This window comes from Bradysia coprophila (genome assembly GCF_014529535.1).
Source record: "Bradysia coprophila strain Holo2 chromosome IV unlocalized genomic scaffold, BU_Bcop_v1 contig_144, whole genome shotgun sequence".
NCBI lineage: Eukaryota > Metazoa > Arthropoda > Insecta > Diptera > Sciaridae > Bradysia > Bradysia coprophila.
The window spans coordinates 3,584,602-3,608,755 of NW_023503373.1; the positions used below are offsets into that span (position 1 = coordinate 3,584,602).

Consider the following 24,154-nt stretch of genomic DNA (forward strand, 5'->3'; position numbering starts at 1 on the left):
GAAAGTGACGTGAAAGTCACGATTAGTCAAGGAAAGGCCACGAAGTCATGTAAATTCGACGGTATCTGAAAAATTCCGGATCTATTCAAAAAGTCATGGGAGTCATGGAAAAGTACTGGCCGGCTTTTATCGAAGTAGTTTCCCCTTGGTGAATTTACTCACATTGCCGAAATAGTAAGCATGTCAGTTTTAGAAGCAAAAATAGATTCAAATATGGAAAGGTCTTCCACCGGCAATTTACATTCATCTGAACTGAAGACTATTTTGCAAGGTATTTCCGACTCAGCGCTCCGGTGACTGCAAAAATAACAAACATTTTTGTGGTGATATGATATCAACCGATAGGACACGCTGAGCACAAGAATCACTTCGAAATGATAGAGAGTGGATAGAGTGCCATGGAAGCTGAATTCGGAGTTTTGAGCACAGTACTTTAAGTACAGGAATTTAACAAGAAACCCTATCGATTGAAAAATGATTTGGGAAAATCAGTCTGTTCATTTCCAATTTCCACTTACCTCTACTTTCGACCTCAACAGCTGCTGCAATAATATTGATTTCATGAATTTACTACATTCGACAGTAACAATTCGGCCAATTTTATTCGAAAATTGTTTCAAATCTGGTCATCAAAATGGTCTTTGCTTCGCAATCAGCCAATGCTGTTATACCAGCCCTGATTTCCGTCACCGACGCTTCAATGTCGTCATGGAATCGTTCGGACAGCGACAATATCATCGGATACGCGTTTAGCAGCAATTCATCATAAATCCGAACAGTTTGCATGGATGTGAAAACGCGAAACTGCTGACTAATGAGATCGGCTTTGTCGGCTGGTGTTGTCTTACACGGTGCCATGCAATCCTGCATTCAATGAGTTTTGTTTAGAAATATTTTTTGTAAACGTGACAAGGATGCAACCACTCACCAGAACAATTTTTATGTAATTCTGCATGCATAATCTCACACAGTTCAGAGAGTTGGCATTATCAGTCTTTTTGACGATTTCAAACAAAACGATCATAACGTCTTTGAAGTAGGGATGTAACTGTTGGTTCTGTGCCAGCCATTCTGCCTCCTTACGTGTACAACGAATGAAATTTTCACATACGATTCCGGTTGCTTCCGGACGAGAAAGATTGTTGAAATCAGTTCCGAATATGAATTGATCCAATTTGATGGATGGATCTCCCATTTTGAGACTCAATTTATGGAAGTAGTAACGAGTGATTGGCTTAAGGCTTGCAATTTTCGACAATATCCATTTCTTATCTGCAATATCAACAAGAGGTCGAAGAGTTTTTACGAATCTCTGAATTTGTTAAATGAAATGACCTACCAGTATCCGTACCAACTGGAAGGAACTTCTTCATCACCTCGCGTATGACGTCAATGGCAATGACAACAATGCTTTCCAATTCGTCGGTGTATTTAATCATATCCCATCTGCATTGGTCCAACACCTGTCCGCACATTACCAATACAGGAGGACATAGTTTTTCGAAATTGTACCTGTGCGATATGAGCAGCAGTGACTTCAAGAAGCAAATGATTTTTGTATGACTTTTTTCCGACAGAGCCTTGCTCAGTGGTTTGTATAACCACGTCTGTATGAACTGAGGCTTAGCAATCACGTCGGCAAAGAACAAACGGCTCATAAATTTCGGTATGGTGGCTCGTTCTTTAACGTTGAGCCCATCGAATTCTCTTTCGAACAAGTCTTTGAGTTCATTTTCAATTAGCTTCAATGACACCGTCTTCACCGACACTATGAATTTCGTCAGCTCTTCGATCTCTTGTTCGTTCTGCAGGGCACGCTTAAAAATTGTTTTGTAGAATTGAACTGGGTTCTGTGCCATGATCTTAAACGACAATTTCGAATACAATTCTTGCGTAGATTTGTTAAACATTTCGACCAGTGCCTGCAACGAGAAATTGGCCGATTCCAATGTTCGGCCTGTTTCGCATTGCATGGCAATCAATTGAACGATAATTTCGTGGATTTGAGTGAAAGGCAAATGTTCGATTGAATTGATTACCAACTCTTTGACATTATCCTCCACATTCTCAGCGGTCTTGATGTAATTCACGATGGCAACAACATTTTCAACGGTGAAGTACTTGACGTTTTGTTCCAGCGTTTCCATGCACTCATCATTTTCGAATATCAAGAGACCACGGCTTATTAATTCAGCAATCCAAATTGCTCGTGTATCATTCTCCGACAACATATTGTCCAATTTGTTGAGAACATCTCCGATCGTTGCTCGTTTTGCTTTTTCTTCCGGTGATAGCGGCTTAATTGAGATGCTTTGCAACTGTGCGAGAACGTCATGCTTGAAGCATTCATTGAGTTGAATTAAATTGCTGACATTGTAAGCAGCTTCCCCGACTACACTTTGAAGGGTATGTTCGTCGTCAATATCCTCTTCCACCCAGTTCAAAAAGGTATCGATGTTTACCATCATCACATTGGTTTGCAATGAATTTAGGAGAGCGGTGTTGATCTTGTGCAACGTTTCGTTTACCGGTTCGCTGTAGACATGACTGTGGTTGTCGATCAACTTGTCTTTTTCGCTCATCAACGAATAAATTAGAAATTTCTTGTCAACGTCCAATTCCGGTTTCGTTTTGTACAGACCGAAACATTTGATGATCATCAACAGATTGTGATGCAATACATGGCCGGTGTAGAGAGCATATTTGAATTTGGAAAAGTTGCTAAACTTCTCCGCATCTGGCACAAAAAAGTGTCTCAAAAAGTCGCAGAAATGATCGAAATATTTGCCCAGAATAATTTTTTTGTCCACACTTCCCATGATACGATAATCGGATCTGGTAATGTTCAAGTAAATGGCGCAGATTAATTTGTCCACACAATCGAGCACTTGATGCGGATCTGCGAATTTCAAACTGTCCACCGCCATTTCAATGAACTGCAGCGAAAACCAAATCGGTGCATAGGCAACGCATTCGTAAAAGTATTCATTCAGGCGCAGTTCCCAAATGAGCGACAGTAGAAGCATTTTTGATATTTGTGGTATCGTTTCCAGCAGATGAACGACATTATAGTCTTCCGCGAGATTGTATTTGAATGTGGCTTCGGTATTTAAGATCAAATAGAATGTGATTTTACGCAGCTCGGTTTCGTGTAGTTGGTGTTGCACTTCGTTGTCGGTAGTAGTGTAATTCTTGGACACTAAATAGCGACGTAATCGGCCAGCAATCTCGGTTATATAAATCTCATTTCCTAAAAAAAACAAAGATTCCGATAAATAGTCGTTCGAGAATGAATCGTTCGGAGTAGATTATATACCACCGCGGATCTGAAGTTTATGCAACGGTTTTACGAACTGATTAACATAGTTGAATATTGACTGGATGTTGGCGAAATCCTCGCAGAAATTCATTGTTAAATTAAATAGATTTTATAGAGAATCACTAAGGAATCGATTATAAGGAACAAAACGTTGTTTACTAATCGCGCGCAAGAAAATATCAACAAAAAATGCTGGAGTTACAATGTGTGATAGTTTCTTGGCTGCCTCTTCTGTCAATTTTCTTACATCATGAATTTTAGTGGGTAAAGTTCAAATCTACAGTTTACCATTTATTGTCTACAAAACCTATGGAGTTTGTGTGATTTTCATTAAAGTGAATCATGGAGATTGCGATTTTCACATATAAGTGGACGTAAAAGTTGGAAATTATACGTAAACTCACCATATACTTTGAACACTCTGACAGCTTCACCGTCACAGAGAACCCTAACCTCAACTAGGCATGGGCGATAATGAAAATGATTATCGATAATTATCAATTATCGATAATCGATAATTATCGACTTTTTTTATCGAAAATTATAAAAAAAATATCGATAATCGATAATTATTGATATTTTGATAATTATCAAGATATCGATAATTCGATATATCGATATTTCGGTCCGAAAATCCGATATTTATCGATATATTCCGATATATCGGTATATTATCATGAATTTTCAGATAAATATCAAAATATCGATATTTTGATAATTATCGAATTTCGATATTTTGATAATTATCGATAATTATTAAATTATCGATAACGATATGATTAATCAGTTATCGATAATTTCTTTCGATTGATATTATCGATAATTTTGAACGCCTCCCATCCCTAACCTCAACTCAGTAAGCAATATAAATTATTTAGCAGCCGTTTAATTTTGTGTTTTGTTGAGAACAACAAAAACGTTACATGAAAAAAAAGTTAAATTATTTCTTGTTTGGCGCAAGTTCACATTATTTTACAAGAAAAGCGTTGAGTTTATTTTCAAACGAGAATAGTGCTGGCTCATTTTCGCTGCATATATTTTTAGGTTATGTTCTCTGTTGATGATTTTTGACGTTTGGAATAACCTTGGGCTTGATCATAGCACTGGTCCTATCACGAATACTCACTTTTCCCAAGGCTGTATACTTTGGGGAGGTCACGCAGACGCGATCCAACGTCAGAAACGTGTGTTTTTATTCACACCAAAAACATCATGACTCCTGTCACTGCACTGCTCCTAGCATAAGCACTAAATTTTAATGAAAACAAGTCACCTATATTTACAAACGAAACCACGGCAGCGTAAAATAAACCAGGCAGTAGCGGTTCATTTTCGAAACGTCAAATAAGGGACCTAATACACTGTATGAAAATGAACTCAAATGAACACTGACATAAATTGAAAAATTTTATCCGCAAAAAATATAGGGCTACTAGATTGTTCAGATCCCTAGTCAAATCAGAGCTCCTGCCTGGTTAACTTTACTCTGCCGTGACGAAACGCATTGCCTATTTCTAATGTTCATGCTCGGAGTAGAGGTATAGAGCTGAGACTTGATCTTTATTGACTATCAAATGTAATAAATAATATATATTACACACTTGTCACGAAGAAGTCGAGGCTTGCCGAGACTGATAGTGACAAGTGTGTACTCTATTTTATCACATAAGCGAAAACGAGACAATAACATAGACCTGAAGTGTAATTTTTGAATTAAACTTCTAGTTAAGTAATTTTGACAGCCGAACACCGCGTGTATGTGATAATAAAAATTAGTTCGAGACTACGTCTCAAATTACAGTTACGAGAGTGTACCTCAGGTAGAGGTAGGTTTCATTCATTACCTCAAGCTCAGTAAATAGTTAATTTATTACTAGAGTTGCTGTGCTTATGTTATATTTACATCAAATTGGATATTGGTAAGACGTGTGCTGAATTTATTATCGATCGACCCAAGTCGAAAGAGGCGCTGTTGTAGATTAGATTAGATCATAGAGGTAGACTACCTAGAGGAATTATGACCCGAAATTCATTGAAAAATTATGTCACACACACCACTAACACGAAAACGTCAACTTTGCTTTGCTTTCGACGTTATGAGTTCCTTTACTTTTGACATTAAGAGTCCCAATGAACGATGTTCTGTTACAGAGTGTTATGATGAAAGAGAAGAAGATACTTTGACAAGTACCCCAAGGCAAGTTATAATAACTAGTCTTCGGTTTTCTCAGTCTGATCATAATAGTCTAAAAGGGTTCAAGCCACATATATCTTCTGTCTCGTTTTTCCGTACAGCTGTCAAATTTGAAAATGAGACAAAAAGTGTATGTGGCTTGCACCCTTTGCACCCAAGTTGATTCTTTTAACAGTCTGTACACGGAGCTGTCACACACACATTTAACACGTAGTGGTTAATGCTCGAGCAGGCACTTTAGGCACACCGGAAAGTAAGGGAGTCAAGGAATACCTCCAAAAAAAAATTCTAAAAATCAAAAGTCAAATTTTTTTACTCGACTTCCTTAGCACTTTCCGGTGTGCCTTAAGTTGACGAGTCACAATAGCCGGCAACGTGTTAAATATATGATTTTTCATTTTAATTTGTCGTTTGTTCTATTGAGATGGCCCTTGGATTAGATTAGAATTATATGAGCATCTAGACTAGATCATCCAATATCACCTATAGCTATCGTGCGTTAGAAACTTTTTATTTTTAACAAATTGCACGTATGTGTCTTAGTCTTTAGGATAATTAGCATATGACCATGGCATTCAAACAGATCAACCGTAATCTACAGGTCCGATACATATTAATTAGGTACGACTATTTGAATCGTTTCGACGCAAAACTTTATTCTAATTAAAAGTATGTTTTATTTATAACATTCATTTTTTCATAATAATAACGCCCGCACTGCAAAGCATTTTGTCAGCCGCTCAAAAATTGACTGAAGCCGGTATAACTAGAAATTTGTTTGAGCTGCCTGGTAGTTAGAACTAAATAATTTGGCCACATTTTTAATGAGTAGAATGCATGAAAAAAGTGTAAAATCGAATTCGTATTTTCGTAATTTTTTATGGGCGGATGTAACTGTGTTTCAACGTTTAAGCATATAAAACATGGGTTCATTCTGGAGGCGTAGAACAGCCTTTGGCTTAGAATCATGTTTTGCGTCAATGAAAAATACCTTGTCTGGATGCTCTAACCTTTTTTACTTCTAACCTAACCTAATTGAACATGAACTAAATGAAGAAAACTATTTTTTAAGTTCCTGATACCAAAATTACTTCCGTCATTATCTAATACAAAACATAAGAGCTATGCAAGATAATGTCTTTAGTTTGACTATTAAATTTATAGAAATAGCGCCGTTACTAATGGATACTTAATTACTAAAAATAATTTCTTTATGATTGCATCCGCGTGATATGACTCGAACTTAATGGATTCCTTTTAGAATAGCTATATATAGTTAATGGAATCGACAAATATTTTCTTCGATGCAACTATATAAATGGCAAAGTAAACAATTTTTGTTTCATTGTAACTAGCTTACAGGTATGCAAAATTTAGTGTGTTAAAAGAGCTGCTGTTCAATATTAATAAATTATGTAACTAAGTATACATGTATGCGGTAAATTAGAAGCTAATTCTTTAAGTCCATTGCAACATGAAGGTGGATCAGATATATCACGATATTTTTGAGCATGCAGTGTGGGGAAAAATCAGATTGCATCTATTAACAAACTGTATCAGGGTGTAATCACTAAATCAATTACTTTATCACCAAAGTATCACCTATTGTACAATACAAAATCTTTTACTTCATAATAATAACAATTAGTTCAAACACACTCTGCTGTACATAAAACAACAGCTAGAGCTAGATAATATAAAGTTTGTACAACTTGTACCAACTAAACCTTTGCCGTCAACTCGCTTATCTATTGTCTGGTTCATTGAACTCTTTAAACATCACCCCATGTCTCTTAAAAAGATAACAGACTACTTGCGGAGCTACAGTTCTTTACAAATACCTCTGCATATTTCTTAAGGGTACAGCATTATCTCACTCATACCATTATGAATTGAAAATTTTCAGAGTAGAGAAGAATCAAATTTTCAAGAGCAAAATGTTAACTCAACGTTTTTTTGTTCTCAAGTAATTCCATTGACTATGCGCGCAACAGCCAACCACTGTGCATAGCATTACCGGCCGGCACATTAACCACGTAGGAGAAAACCGAAACTTCGTTCATTATTCGGTTCAGTAATTGGTGGTATATTTGGTGATGAAGACGTGTTTTCCCCGATAACTAAACTGATACGTATATTGAATATTATATTGTGAACGAAGGTGTCTGTAAAATCGATATAGTCAGTTCATCTGTAAACACATAGCAACTATAAGTGTTGGAAATTATTTGATCAGAATGGCCAAGTGTAATATTAAAGTAAATTCGCCAAACGTTAGTTATTCTGACGAGTACATTAATGTGAACTACAATTATTTAACAACTAAAGTCCAAAGACAGGGCGATGATGTGCATGTAAGTCTGATTTTTTTTTTCTATGCATTCATGAGTGAAAAATCCGGATGAATCATTTGTATGTTTGTATGTATGACACTTATGCACTGCGTCCACGTGAAAAATGAGTAGATGATGGCCTTGAACTTTATATTTTCAAGTTGGGGAAAAATCAATACACAGTGCAGCAAGACGTAGATTGTTTATGCATGCACTATAATAGTCTGAATGGAAAAATTATATTTCATTATTGAGTTGGGAATCATTTTCAAATATTTTGCTGAACCAATAAATTACGGGGAAAAAATGCTAACAATTTGAAATAACGAAAAATTCATGACTGAATTATTGCCAATCACGTTTTTTGTGTGAGAACTTAATCGGACGGACGTGATGATAATGTATACGAAATTCGAGTTCTCTGCTTACATAACAGAAACGTTAAACAATATTCTTATGGGTAGAGGAGGTTCAATAACTTACACTGAAATTATAAAATAACCCGAAATTATGGTAATACATAATTTGTTAGACTAATTTATGCAAATGATGAGAGAAAACTTGTTTATATAGATTCAAACTTGCATGTTGATGTTAAAAAATCGATGAAAAAGTAATAATGTGATGCAGTTAACATAAGTGAAGGTCACGATTTTAAAATAAATATTTATTCAATCGAAGAATGATTTATACTCACTGATTCTCGGAACTAGTAAATGTTCTAAAAATAATAATTGGGGAAAATCTGGCATTTAGACAAATATTTCAGTCTTAGAGTAACTCTGATAACATTTTACAGAAAAAAAAAACATTTTATCGGTTCTTCATTCAACTTCCACATGTAGAATATTAAATAGAGATTAAGGAAGGTTTTGGTACCATTAAAAGATCAACGATAGAAGCTGTATTTAATACTCAACTTCCCCTTCGGTCTTCTGCTTTAACAATGAATTTAAAGAAAATTTAAGAACTCTTTGTCATCTACATTCCGTGGGCCACCGTGACGGTTATACCGTAATCATCTTTAATCATTGTAAGCACAAAGGACAAAGTAAAAGAACTTATCATGTTTTTCTCTTTACTGTTGATATAATAGCTTAGACTACCCATCTGTTTGTAGCAGCTGTTCAAATAATCTACGTTCCATACCTGTTTCGTAATCTACTATTTACCATTGAGTTGTAGAAATGTACAAACCACTATTTTTTAATGTTTTCGTTATTTATTACTAGGCCCCACCTTTTGGGCGGGTCAGGTCCCTTGATTGACACTTTTCTAAATGTATTTTTGACGTATTCATAAAAACTTGCCACATTTAATACATATTTACTATATTAATGACTCCACGCAAATGACAGTAAAATTTGACAAAAAAAAAATTCTTGGAAACCATCGAGCGTAAGGTGGAATAATTTTTGACCACTTTTTGAGCTCTCAATTTTCAATTTTCAAGATTTTCAATCAACCTCAAATCATAAATAAAGTATGACTCGTATAGATTACGGCCCTCGATTCGCTCTGGCCTTCCCACTCGTATGAGCTGTCTATTCTGTTTGATTGCCTTTTCGTTACATCAGAAGTACGTTTTGTGAATGTGGAACGAGGCCTTTTTCACAAAATAAAAAAGTACGATAGATGTTCGTCTCTTACACTTTTGCGTAAAAAAAGGAAGTCATACGGTACTTAATATACCTTCACATGGTGACATGGTAATAAATGAACTTTAATAGTTTTTGGTTCATCCAGTACCGGACTGGCTCGAAAAAGCCCATCGGGGGCTCCATGCAACTCAATTTAAAAAGGCCCACAAATTAAAAATTCTCATACAAAAATCCAAAAGGCCCATCGGGAATTCCCCGAATTCACCATATGGCCAGTCCGGGCCTGGGTTCATCGTTAAAAAAAACTCAGTTTACCAATATTTTCGGTAAATTGGTACCAATTTCGACTCTATAATGGTAAAGGGATTAAAAATACTTGTAAAAGGAGAAATTTATTGGTAGACCGAGAAAAAATAATCCCTCGATTTCCCATTAACAAAACCTTCAATCGTGAATAAAATGTCACGACTCGTGTGAATTACGGCCCTCGCTTCGCACTGGCCGCAAACTTCGCACTCATAAAATTTTTACAATATTCTCTTTGATTCATTTAATTCCATGTAGTTATTTAAAAAAATCTTCAGAAATTAGTTGAGATAATTCATCCTAACTTTTTTATTAAAATTTCTTACACTTTTTAGTGCTGTGTTTAAATTGTGCTAATTTGATAACAGGCATTTTGCTGGCGTAAGACGTGGTTGTAAATGGAGTAAAAAACTACCTACTTGATAAATGACAAACAACTTGATAGTCAACTATCAAGTTGTTAGTCAACTATCAAGTTGTTAGTCAACTATCAAGTTGTTAGTCAACTATCAAGTTGTTAGTCAACTATCAAGTTGTTAGTCAACTATCAAGTTGTTAGTCAACTATCAACTTGTTAGTCAACTATCAACTTGTTAGTCAACTATCAAGTTGTTAGTCAACTATCAAGATGGTAGTAGTTCTCTAGCAAGAGATGTTTACACATTAAAAGATGAGCATCGAATGATGAAATTATTCTTCCTACTAGTTTCATGGACGTCGAAAACTTATATGATTTACCCACACTACAAACAAAATCAAATTTCACCAAAGTAATCTTTTTTAATGGATCTATGATCAACAGTATTAAATCTCGTTTTTCTCGGATAGCTTCCAGATCCTTAGTCCTACATAGTCCATCTTCGAACTTAGCCTCGGGATTTTAATTCCACGTATTTAAAAAAAAAGAATCATCCAAATTGGTTAAAAATTACTCAAGTTATCGTGCCTTCAACGATTTTTTGTTACCCACATTTAACGTTTTTCGGTATTTTCTGGTGTAAGACCCTGACTTTCAGTTTAGGGAATAATTACTATACTGGAGAATCTCCAGTGGCGTGAAAGAATGTGTAGTATTCAAAGACTATTCTTATACCAAGGCAAAATTTGAATATCTTATGTAGACATAATGTAGGTAAACATAATTCAAATAAGTTAAGCATATTTGCCATTTTAGGCGCTTTTCTCTTTACTGATTTCAAATTTCTGCAAATTTCCTATAGCTCTATTCCCGCAGCTCCAATCGCTCATTGCAAAAATTTTTGCAAACTTACACGTCGATTTATTCGTGACTTAAATTTTCATGACAAATTTATATCAAATAAATCGCATGACTTTAATCGACATCTTATCGACATGGGAGGATTATTTAGCATTTTCGTTTACCCAGATATATACACATATGGTGATGATGACCCGTCTTCCATTGTTAAATGAACGATATTCTTATCAAGTCATTTAAATCAATTTTTAAAACATGTGTCCAAAGTGTTAAACGTCTGGCCATGTCCAACCGCGTTTAAGTTACAATGGAATTAGTTAATTCATGCCGTGTCACGGACTTCTGATTACAGGTTCAACCGGTAACGACTTCATTGTCGATTAGAACGAATAGAAATGTTCCGAAGCTTGGGGTTATGCTTGTTGGCTGGGGTGGAAATAACGGATCGACATTAACCGCTGCATTAGAGGCCAATCGTAGGAAGCTTGAATGGAGAACTCGAACTGGCACACAACAGGCAAATTGGTAATAGAAAAATGCAGGAAGATTCTTGACTATAGATCTTTTTTTATACGACCCTTTCTTTTGAAATTGATCAGGTATGGTTCACTAACTCAAGCAGGAACCATTCTACTCGGATCGGACGACAGCGGAAAAGATGTCTTTGTTCCATTGAACAATTTAGTTCCAATGGTTAATCCTGACGACATAGGTACGGATATTAGAGAAATGTCGGAATTGTGAATTGAGCTTTACATTGTTAATAATTGCCGATACAGTTGTTGATGGTTGGGACATAAGCAAACTTAATATTGGTGAAGCCATGAAACGAGCTGAAGTGCTGGATGTAGGTGTTCAGGATCAGGTTTACAAGCAACTGGCACAGATGAAACCTCGTCCATCCATATATGATCCGGATTTCATCGCCGCCAATCAATTTGATCGAGCTGATAATTTAATTGAGGGAACCAAATATGAGCAATACCTACAAATACGTAAGGATATACGGTATGCTTGATAACAGATTGACTTACAGCTTGGATTGTTCTTCCTTGAATGATTTTAAAATTTGATTTTCAAAAAACAGTGATTTTAAAGAACAGTCTGGGGTTGATTCGGTCATAATATTATGGACAGCCAATACTGAACGATTTTGTGATGTTAAAGCGGGTCTTAATCATACCCGTTCGGAACTGGAAAAGTCTTTAAAAGAAAACAAGGCGGAAATTTCACCATCAACCATTTTTGCCATGGCAAGCATTTCAGAGAAGGTATTTTTCGCGATAGAACTAATCAAGCCATCCAGTTTCTAAATTTTTAAAAAATCCAAAAAATTCAGTGTACGTACATCAATGGTTCGCCACAAAATACCTTCGTACCTGGTTTAATTGAGTATGCTGACTATCATGGCGTTCACATAGCTGGAGATGATTTCAAGTCGGGTCAGTCCTCTAAAATTTCGCCTAATCGAGTCACAGTATACTAACAATGCATTTTCTTCCCTATATAAGGACAAACCAAATTGAAGTCAGTTTTGGTAGATTTCCTGGTTGGAGCTGGTATCAAACCGGTCTCCATAATAAGTTACAATCATTTGGGAAATAATGACGGGAAAAATTTGTCGGCACCACAACAGTTTCGATCAAAAGAGGTACCTTGCGTTACTTCTATCACAAATTGACTGTCTTCTCTATCGTGTGAATTTCATAGATATCCAAGAGCAACGTCGTTGACGATATGGTGGAATCGAATCGCATTTTGTACGAAGAAGATGAACATCCAGACCACGTCGTTGTCATAAAATATGCGCCCTATGTTGGTGGGTTTTAACTTCACAAAATTTTGTGTAGCATATAGAACCTTATACCGATCTAATTAACAGGCGATAGCAAACGAGCCATGGATGAATATACCAGTCAAATTATGATGGGAGGTCACAATACTCTTGTCATTCATAATACCTGCGAAGATTCTTTGCTGGCTTCACCATTGATATTGGATCTGGTAATTTTGGCAGAACTTTGTTCTCGAGTTCATGTAAGTTGGTTTGTCGATTTTTTTTATTTTAAATTTTCACTCAGACCAATTCTAACGAATTCAGATTAAAAACAACGATGAACCAACCGCTGAATACGAATCATTCCGATCAGTATTATCGATTTTAAGCTATTTGTGTAAGGCACCGTTGGTACCGGAAGGAACACCTGTTGTTAATTCATTGTTCCGTCAACGGACTGCTATTGAGAACATTCTGAGAGCATGCATTGGATTACCACCAACGTCTCACATGGCATTGGAGCAACGAGTAAGTTCTTAATTTTTACAATATTTCCAATCGATTTTCAATTGCCTTTCGATTTATATTAGTTCAACATCGCTACTCCATCAGCTGAACCACCTTTGAAGCGAATAAAGAAAACTAATGGTGTGACCAATGGAAACCACTGAAATGATAAGGAATTTTGTGTGTTACAGAGCTTATTAAAATAACGATAAATAAAATTGTTTGTTGCTGTTTTGCTGTTTACTACAACTCAACAACCTACCAAATGAATTCCTGTGTAACGCATAGCTGAGGACACTAATTGAACATTCGTTGAACATTAATTTCATCGTAAAAAATGTGTTCTTTTGAAATTTTTTTATTGTTCAAATTTTTTTTACTTACAGCACATATTCTTGATTAATATTTTACTCTAAAACCATCATCTCTGTAGTTGCAATCATTAGTTTTATCGAGAAAATAATTTTATATTTTTTCAGTGCACTTTATACGTAATAAATTGTTCCTCTGATTTGTAAATGTACTTAAATAATAGGATGTTGGTCCATACACTCTATATCCAAATATTCATATAAACGTTTACATAAACCAGCAAAAATATAAAATTCTCACCGGAAATTGTTACAAAAAATAGTTTTTTGTGTAAAGAAAAATGTAGAAATTACATGAGAAATATTGATTGATGGAAAATAAAATTTTGTGTTTAGAAGATAAATGACGGAAATTTATTATTATCTCAGAAGCAGTAGCAGAAGATATCCTGACCGTAATGTCTTATAATCCGCTGTTTCCAAACTAAACTGAGATGATTTTGGAGTATAGTAAAATTTTCATCATAAGGATTCTTTTGAAAAACAGCCTACCGAAATCGGACGCATTTTCTAGTGGAATTCTTTATATGTACCTAGAAAGGACTTTGACCCTAAAAACCAAAACGACTTTCAAAAAAATAAAAATTCTTCGAAGCTTGTGTGGCTAGCACTTTTCTTACAAAAATTTCTCCAATTACACGAGCCGTACTGGGTCGTGTGGGGTGTCATTAGAAAGGTGATGTGTTTTTGGGCCAAATAGGGTCTTATGTGGTTCGGATGCATTTACGATGAAATAGAAGTAGAAATGTTTAAGTGTCAATATTTCATCGCATCCAAACCCCATAAGACCCACAAGCACATAAAATTACCTTTCAAATGAGGTCCCAGACGACCATGTACGTTTTGTTTTAAACCCAATAAGTCCCTATTTGGCTCAATAGCCCACACGACCCTGTACTACTCGTGTACTTTGAGCAATTTTTATAAGGAAAGAGATAATTTTCGGTTTTGGATCACCTCCCACTAGTCACACAAGCTTCGAAGAATTTTTTTGAAAGTGGTTTTGGTTTCTAGGGTCGAAGTCCTTTCTAGGCACATACAAAAAATTCCACTAGAAAATGCGTCCGATTTCGGTAGGCTGTTTTCAAAAGAATCCCTCTCAGACATAAGTACAGTGGACGTCAGCGAGATTTAAAAGCATTTTTCAGCTACTCCACTCATAAAAACAAAACCTTTCATACGACTGAATACAGTTTGTTAGTGGTATGTGAGCATTTTGTGTATATGATATGGTTGATACACAGCTGAGGCAAATTTATGTCTAAATTTGACTGACGTCTCCTGCCCATTGATTTTTTACTTCAAAATTTAATTTTTTAACATGATAATATCATGAACGGAACAAATTCAAAGCTGCGCTGGTTTAGCCTCGCCAATTTTCATTTTGAATTTTCAGCGCACTTACGGCGTCAGTAGTTTAACTGAAAAAATTATTTGCGAAAACAATAACTAAATACCTGAAGGATGCTTGCAGCTGCATCCAAAGTCTTCGAAAGAATTGTTTTAAACAGAGTCTACTACCATGTAAAAGGATATATTACTCCTGTTCAACACGGTTTCGTCACTGGCAAGTCAACCCTAACAAATCTACTGGAATTCGCCGTGCAAATCACCGACTCTATACTTAATGGTGGTCAGCTGGATGTAATCTTCACGGACTTCTCCAAAGAATTTGATCAAGTCCCACACACGTTGCTGCTGCTAAAAATTCAGAATTTTGGTATCAAATCAAATGTCCTGCGCCGGTTCCGATCCTATCTATCAGGAAGAACGCAATTCGTTTTGATCGGAGGAGGTAAATCCAATGGATTCACGCCATCATCAGGAGTTCCACAAGGCTCAATTCTTGGTCCACTACTGTTTCTGTTATTCATCAATGACTTACCAGATGTCTTCACTTCCACCTGTTCGTTATTTGCTGATGATAACAAATTATTCCGTAAGATCGAAAGTGCAGCTGACGGTGTTTGCTTACAATCTGACATATCGTCCTTCTCAATGTGGTGTGTCGAAAATGAATTGAGCCTTAATCCGAAAAAATGTTCCGTGCTGTCGGTAACCTGCAAACCTCAACCAATTGATTATCACTACTACGTCGATGACAACAAGATTGAAAAGAAATCATCCAAAATGGATCTGGGTGTCAGACTCAACAGCAAGCACAGTTTCAACGATCATATATATGAGACCACAAAGAAATGCTATCAACTAACTGGGTTTTTGTTCCGGTCTACGCAGCAATTTAAGCGACCAGCGAGTCTCATCAAGCTCTACAATGTTTATGTACGCAGTAGGTTGGAGTACTGCAGCACTGTCTGGAATCCATATTATCATAAATACTGTGAGCAAATAGAAAGAGTCCAACGGAAATTTACACGAATGCTATATTGTAAGTTCAACTGGCCTAAACAAGACTATCCGACAAGACTCAAACGGTTAAGAATGAAATCACTTGAAACTCGGAGACTGGAGTTGGATGAAATGGTTTTCAAGAGTCTGGATATTTTTAATTTGCCGTTTAATCAATTCAAGGCGGCTGTAAAGAGTGCGTATCAGTTCTAGAGAGTGACTGATGCCTCTAGTGATGGGATTGTTATCCTGTATTTTTGAAATTTTTGCTTTGTATTTTCTCCTTTGCATTTATTTGAACTTTTTTCTGATGTCAATTTAATTTTTTTAATTATGCTCTCTCGATCATTGTATAATTGGGCGATAGCCTGTACGTTTCTGATCGTTAAATAAACATAAACATAAACAAGACGGCCAAAATTCAGCCAAAATTTCATTTTATTTAATTCTTGAAATAATTTTCAGATACCTAACAAGAACAAGCAAAACAGCAGGTTATTGCATTGCATTGTTAGTAACATGCATTTATCGGATGTTATACACGACACACCTTCATGAATAAAGTGAACATAAACACTTACATGTCTAACGAACGTTATTTTGACCAGCTGACGCAAAGCCAGCTGTTGCTAGTTATGCTAGTTAAGAAAACTTTGCCTTGTACAACATTATGCATCCTTTCACGTTTCTGGTATATGAAACCTTTCACGGGGATCACAATTTTTAATTCGTTAGCTTCAACGTATATTTTTCTTACAATACGATAGCTTGTTGCTTGTTTTTGTTTGCGTCGTCGCTGTTGATAACAGATTACATAGCCAGCGGCTATAAGCTAAACTCATTGGTTGCTATAGAAATACCCAAGCAATCACATATACCCCATTATAAAAGATAATCGCTTTTCCAACCATACGTTCTGTAGTTCTGTCTAATACACATTATTATGCTGATTTAAAACGGATTAATAGACTGAGAACATTGTGTACATTAATATAAGTTGTTCTTCATGTGTTAGCATAGACTCAATTATTCATGCCAGTTGATTGAATAAAATCGATAATGTGATGCTTTTCGTGAAAAACAGTTCACTTCACTCCTTTCACGTAATCAGGCGAATAGAATATTTTGTGTGTGTTAACATTTGAATTGATTGTAACATCAACTTCGTCATCAACTAAGAATGTCCGAAGATCTAATCTTAGATACTAAGGATGAGTCGAATGCAAAAGATAGGAGGGAAATATCAGCCGAATGGAGAGTTCCGATAAAAGGGAAATTACATAAGATTGAATTTGAACATGGAACAGCTAGCGGAAAAAGAGTTTTATGGATAAATGATAGAGTAAATACAAAAACGAAATTTGGATTTCATTGAAACTTCTAATTTGAATTGTATTATGCTAGGAGATTTTCCGGAGAGATTGGATGTTCAAGCTCGTTGGAGACGATGTCTTTACGTTGGATGATATGAAATGTGTTATAAGAGTAAAAAGGAACTTTCAATACTAAAATTGTCCGATTTAACGAGCTTCTTTCTATAGGTGGATCCTCTGTCAGGTTTCAAGTACAAATATTCTTTGTCAGTAGATGGAAAGCCATTTGAACAGTTTAAGGAGAATCAGGCTAAAGCAATGAAAACATGGAAAACTGTCGTTGATGGTAGACCGTACCGCATCGTTTTGGGTAGAATATACGGTTTTTCGATTAACTTGCACTAACGAAACTAAATTACGAAATTTTCATAGAAAAAAACACAATGAACATTTTTTTGAACGGAATACTTGTGGAAGAGAATGTAAAATGATTCAATATCACATTAAAATGGTAACGAAATTTTAATAACGTTAGGTTAACGATTTATAGGGTGAATTCGTTGATGATGGAACGGACACAACCTTTTCTGAGCATGGAAATACGTTTGTGTTGAGTATTCGTACGAGTGGAAATAAACGCGAGGGCCTTCTACACACTCTAACAGTTAATGGAATTTCTGTACCTGAATTAGTGGACTAATTTCTTTTGTAGTAATTTGCCTAATGTCTTGCAATAACAAATGTGTGTACCTAATCAGTGAACGTAAATTTATGTCCGCAAAACCTAATCATTTGTTTGAAAATAAAAATAAAATTTATGAATTTTGTTGATTTGTAGTACCATAGCACTGCTCCTAGCATTAACACTGATACAAAAGCGTCAAATTTGGAGGCTTTAGTCCTAAGAGATATCGTTTAAGATTTCATCAGGCTCCAAATATTGTCTATATTAATGTTAGGAGCAGTGCTGTTGCAGTATGTTTTATAGTGAAAGCTGGATTTCCCTTTTTCCTTTTTCAAAATTTATTGTGTAACATCTCAACGTATTTAAAAATATTATTTGGATGGATCACGACATCAAGTTTTCCACAAATTAATGGTCTCAGGGAAAAAAAATTACAAATCTCCAATACACCCGAAATTTGCAAGAAATATAAATCGCAGTAAATTTGCAGTAAACATAGGTAACGAAAAAAGCAAACGCAAGTGAGTCATCTCAATTAAGCAGGTAAAGCAAATTAGATAAGATATATACATACAGAGTCTACTGTACTGTGATATCATACATATTTCAAAGAATGTACGCGATGGATCGTTTCAAGAATTCAAAATGAAAAATTTGGAGATAAGCTTTACCATACTAACTCTTCTATGTGCAATTGCCATTGACATAATAGTCATTGGCAATTGCAACTAATTTCAATGACAAAATCATAGGAAGTAGTTGAGTTTTTGACATGACTCATTGGTTCGGAAGGTGAGCATAAAACACCGATTTTATGCGATAGAACGTGTGCGATTTTGAGAAATAGTTTTATATTTCAATAAAAAGAAGATTTACCATGAAAACCATTGAAAAAAATATTAAATTTTTTTAATAGAAATTATTAAAAAATATTCTTGTCATCCCGATGCCATTCCACTTATTAAAATCTCAGTAAGAATTTAATTAGAATGGATCGAGATATCCTTTTAGTCTTATTCAAATTACAGTTTTTAAAGTGACATATACAATTTCAATTCAATTCATTTTTATTAATCAAAGAACAAGAAGGAAATGAATCCTTATACAAATGTCATTGGCGATACTTGGCATAGTTAAAATTAAAACGCGGCGCGAGATTCCCTAACACCCTCTGTACCACGAGTCGAGCAGTAACCCGTCAGTCCGCAAGTCTACACATGCATGCTAAGAAAGTCGAGACAAGCTTTTTCAAATCCCGCAGCCGAGTTAATTCTCCTCACACTGACAAGCAACGAATTGTAATCAGAAACTGTTCTGACGAAAAACGAGCGATTATATTGTACGATTCTCGAGTATGAAAATAAAGCAGGCATTTTTCAGATATTCTGTCCACACTTTTGTTCTACAGAATAATAATTTACATAAATTAAAAATAAGTTATTTATACTTCACACGGTCTATTCAGTTAGCGAATTCGATACTTACACTCTATGCAATGTCATATGAACGTATTTTATAGCACTAGTGCAAGGGTTTGCAAGGGTTTTTACTGCACTCAGCGTTGTAATGGTTATTTATGACATAGAGTGTTAAGTACTCTATTAGGCTCCAGATGTGTAGTTATGACAATAAGTGTGTGTCTCATAATACACATCATGAGTCTAATAAAGTACTTTGCACCGACATTTATACAACAATTTATGCAACACCATTTGCATATCATGATGCTGAATATGATGCATAAACCTATATAGATATATTTACTCATGTGGGATCTCAGAATTCTCCTTTGGTGCGAACTGAACGTATTAGTAATCCTTCCAAAGAACCACATGAACTATGGAATTTTTATAAAGATGGTTTTAGAATCTATGCATCAAGACCTACAGTCACAGGCAGTGAATTTTCAGCATGAATTTGCTTCAGCTGATCCACACATACAATCAAAAGTATTTATACGGTTGAAGTTGCTACATGCACGCGAGTGGAAGTGGTAAAACCCTATAAAGACATACAAACAGTTTTGATTGTTTGTGTGGATCAGCTGAAGCAAATTCATACTGAAAATTCACGGCCTCTAACTGTATCGATACACACCCAAAAAGCTTAACAAATTGATGACTGATTTCCGTAGGCTGTTTTTCAAAAGAATTCCTCATTACGGAAAAGGCTATATTATAACATCTTCATGTTCGAGCAGTTACAGAGTGAATTGTGTAGCGCACTTATACAGTGTGAATGATATGAGGTGTTCCATTTCCATAAAAATATCGGAGGTTTTGATGGATCGCAGGTCTTTCTATCCAAAATTTATTTTTCATAACACCAATGGCTAAAATCTGTATTGGTGCTACTACGTGAAGCCTTGCTTCAGAGGCCATTCTTTTTGCTTCGTTTAACGTATGTCATACATTTTGAATGAAAGGTCTCATTGAATATATGTCTTCAATAGTTGCGGTTGTTTCAAAAAGAAAATGAATAAGATCTGTCAAAAATGTCAGTGTAATGGACAGTTGGAACAGTTGTCACTTACTTCGCGCACCATTAAACTACAGAGATTTCATTGTGATTATAACCGAAATAAACAAACTCAAAGGTCCCTTACCAAATGGAGGAAAATGAATTCAGACCGGCTGCAACTAAAGATATGGACAAATGTGCCATCATTTATCGGAGTAATTCGGTTTCGTTTGTTTACGTTTGTTTTCACTGTGGATCTGACTTTAACAACATTGATAGCACCTTAAAACATATCGAGTCTCACTTTCAACTAGAGCAGATTACAATCGACGAAAAAGGCGTCAAGTCCGAATTTACGGATTTTGAAAATGCTTCCGATGACACGCATGAAACTGATAACTTTTATGATGCTACCGAGCCCGCAATTCAGATTAAAACGGAAGTGATGGAAGTTGAGGAAGAATATGGCCCTGACACTGATGCTGTAGAAAGACCAACATATTTCAATTGTAAGCGCTGTGCGTCGACTTTTTCATCAAAGTTTTCCTGTCAGAGTCATACGGTAAAGGTTCACTTCAAAGAACCAGCTCTTGAATGTGGAAAATGTGGAAAAACGTTTAAGCGCGACGCATCCATCAAAAACCATCTGAGACAACACATTGATCGTGGCGAGGTCGATTGGAAATGTGAAGGCGATGGGATTCGTGAACCGAATACCGTACTTTCGAAGCAACAAGAAGACGCAAGGTCGTCAACTGAATTGAAAACTCGGTCCGATAAGCAACAGATGACTAATCGAAATTCATTAAAGCTGATGCCTGAGAAAGAAGAGCCAGAAGACGAAAATGCTGAAAAACAAAAACCCGAGAAACGAAAAACAGAAAAACCCAAACCGGTCAAGACAGAAAAACCGAAGTCGGAAAAACGAAAAGCAGAAAAACAGAAGCCGGAAAAACGAAAATCGGAAAAACTGATGCCAGACAAGGAAGAAAAACCGAAGCCAGACAACACAGAAAAACCGGAAAAGCGAAAGGCAGAAAAACAGAAGCCAGACAAAGCAACCAAACCTGAAAAAGAAGAAAAAGTATACCAGCTGAGTACATACATTTGCCACAAATGTTCTGACACATACAACACATCAACTGATCTGAACGAGCACTTAAAATTGCATGCGACGGGCGACATTCTCCAAATAAACAAGTGTAAAGAGTGCAAAATCTTCTACCATTCGGCTTTCGATCTTCGCCTGCATGTGCTCGAAATTCACCTTTCCATAAAGGAGTTCAAGTGCTCTACATGTCTGATCGAATTCAAGAAGGAAGACAAAGACTTACTAGAGAAACATTTAGAACTTCACTTAGCAAATAACTCAACAAAATGGGTGAACATACGACATGGCATTTGTAACAACGGATTGGATGCGACGAATTTCGAAGAAATTACTACCACCGCTGAATCGTCTTGCGATTTGTGTGAAGAAAAATTTTATCTGAAAGCCAATTTGGCTGAACATGCGCGATGCATGCATTGGGACAACGAAAGTAAACTACGCTGTCCGAAATGTGAAGCTGTATTCACCAAAAACAAAGTCCGTCAACCTGTTCCCATACTTACAAGCTTGCATCTCAATTTTGTTTCCTCATTTTCAGAACTATTTCGCCCATCAACTGGAACATCGTCGATCCGGAGAGGATGTAATTGAAACCGACATGAAGGTGCTCCTTGCAAATCTCAATTCGTACATTGACGAGCAGTTTGTGTGCAATGAAGTTGAAAACGCTTCTAGTCCGTACAAATGTTTAATTTGTAATAGCGAAAAAGTGGATCTGTCGAAAATTAAGACACACGTTCGGGAACAACATGTCTACAAGACCTTACCACAACCGATAAAGCCAATTTTGAAGGAGAAAATAGCCTGCAATCTCTGCGGTATGCTGATCACGCGTAACAGCTTCAGAACTCACTTCTTGGCCCATGTGGACGCGAAAAAGTATCCATGCTCGTTTTGTGGTCGCGTGTTCAGCAAAAATTATTCTAAGAAAACTCATGAACGTATGCACACGGGTGAGGTGAGTGTTTCAGCTTGAGATTCTCGATTTTAAACGTAACTTATTTTGCTCAACTCTTGATTCCATCTTTTCAACAGAAACCCTTTCAGTGCGATCAATGTGGTAAACGATTCTTTAGCAATTCATTGCTGGGTGCTCATAAGCAAGCACATGACAATACCACATATCCATGCAAAATCTGTGGCCGAGTCTTCAATATATCATCTGGATATCGCCGTCACATGCAGACTCACCGCAAGGATCAATCATTTGAGTGTACCATTTGTGGAAAATCTTTTAACGCACGAGTATATTTGAAGAGACACTTGAACAAACACAACGCGAAAACGTTTCAATGCTCGTTCTGTGAGAATAAATTCAACACGGAAAAGGGACAGCGACAGCATGAGAAAACCCAACATAATCATGAGCCGCCAATATAATTTTAATAAAAATTTCTTTTGTTTCTTGTGTTATATTAAACTGCGTTGTTATATTTTTTGGTGGAACAACTGCATAATGGTACATTAGGGTCACGGTGGGATTGAACAAAACTTAAATAGAGTCGCGACACCAGAATACAGATTGTTATCGCAACGGATAGAGGGACTAATTCTAAGCTAATTCGTATTGAAATGGCTCCCCTCGACAACTTGGCCACGTAGCTACAGCCACCTAAAGTCGAAAATTCAACGTATTTGAATGGTGATATGTCCAAGATGAAGATAGTTTGAAACTCTTTGAATGGCGATATTGGTAGAGGATTCCATGCTCTATTAAACGCCGAGAATGGATTTTACAAAATTTGTCTGAATTGTACAATATTTGAAATTTTTTATTTTCACCATCTTCGGCGAAACTTGGACTCATCTGTAATACACAGGTTGACCCTGTCTGCAACAAAACAATAATGTCTGATCAGCCTGTAGTCTAAGCTTTACAACGATACCACACTCGCCATACTAGCCTCACAACAGATACCACATTTTGTTTGCAGCAAGGTTACTATACGACGAAATTTTCAAATAACTATCTATCTTCAAGTGCCCGTTCCTTTAGAATGAGTGGAATTGTTATGCATTGTTATGTATCTGGAGTCGGTTCAAGCTGATTTCCCAAGTTTACCCTAAGAATATGTGGAAATCATTTTGTATTTGTATTTGAGTAAATAAAAAAAAAATATTGGAAAAAAATCGGAAGAAGGTCCACGCTCCAAATGTTTGATAAATCAAATACACGCAAAAAAAGGTCTACTCAAAAATGCCCTCGGCGACACCTTAAAAACGTAAAATTAAAAAAATCTTTTTTCGGAAAAATGATCAGAGGGACTTACTGATTGTGGATCACGATGTCGAAATTGGATAAAATTAATTGTCGCTCCACCCTATGGTACAAATAATTGATTACAATAGAAATTTAAGAAAAAAAAAAGTTTTTGCTAGGATTGCATACAACGCTGAATGATTTCTCCGACATTTGTGAGATGACACCATTACTATTGACCAGAGTTGATTGCCTAATGGTGACAGTTGATGGAGCTACCAGAATGGAGTTTTCGATCTGCAGCATATATTGTTATTTGAAAGCTACATTATTAGCTTTGGTTCAGGCGGTTCAAAAAAAAGAATCAAAGTTTAATTACGACCAGCCCTATTTCTAAGGAGTGAAGTCC

General features: G+C 36.1%; 4 protein-coding genes across 4 annotated transcripts; 3 read left to right on the forward strand and 1 right to left on the reverse strand.

Moving 5' to 3' along the window:
• Positions 1-553: 553 nt before the first annotated feature.
• LOC119071150 lies at positions 554-3,508 on the reverse strand. Its single transcript, XM_037175890.1, has 4 exons — positions 3,317-3,508; positions 1,340-3,250; positions 929-1,272; positions 554-864 (listed from the first exon to the last, which is right to left on the reverse strand). The coding sequence occupies exons 1-4, from the start codon at positions 3,408-3,410 to the stop codon at positions 601-603; spliced, it is 2,613 nt and encodes an 870-aa protein (XP_037031785.1). The 5' UTR covers positions 3,411-3,508; the 3' UTR covers positions 554-600.
• A 4,017-nt stretch (positions 3,509-7,525) lies between these two features.
• Positions 7,526-13,833, forward strand: LOC119071376 (inositol-3-phosphate synthase). The gene is made up of 11 exons (XM_037176236.1): positions 7,526-7,867; positions 11,325-11,497; positions 11,572-11,684; positions 11,752-11,980; positions 12,060-12,243; positions 12,312-12,414; positions 12,484-12,623; positions 12,683-12,791; positions 12,855-13,009; positions 13,074-13,277; positions 13,340-13,833. The coding sequence occupies exons 1-11, from the start codon at positions 7,751-7,753 to the stop codon at positions 13,418-13,420; spliced, it is 1,608 nt and encodes a 535-aa protein (XP_037032131.1). The 5' UTR covers positions 7,526-7,750; the 3' UTR covers positions 13,421-13,833.
• Positions 13,834-16,874: 3,041 nt separating this feature from the next.
• On the forward strand, positions 16,875-18,111 carry LOC119071377 (fas apoptotic inhibitory molecule 1). The gene is made up of 5 exons (XM_037176237.1): positions 16,875-17,318; positions 17,381-17,461; positions 17,518-17,659; positions 17,722-17,771; positions 17,840-18,111. Exons 1-5 carry the CDS (start codon positions 17,157-17,159, stop codon positions 17,987-17,989), a joined length of 585 nt encoding a protein of 194 aa, XP_037032132.1. The 5' UTR covers positions 16,875-17,156; the 3' UTR covers positions 17,990-18,111.
• A 2,360-nt stretch (positions 18,112-20,471) lies between these two features.
• On the forward strand, positions 20,472-22,953 carry LOC119071378 (zinc finger protein 90 homolog). Its single transcript, XM_037176239.1, has 3 exons — positions 20,472-22,022; positions 22,084-22,503; positions 22,581-22,953. The coding sequence occupies exons 1-3, from the start codon at positions 20,583-20,585 to the stop codon at positions 22,923-22,925; spliced, it is 2,205 nt and encodes a 734-aa protein (XP_037032134.1). The 5' UTR covers positions 20,472-20,582; the 3' UTR covers positions 22,926-22,953.
• The last annotated feature ends 1,201 nt before the right edge of the window (positions 22,954-24,154 follow it).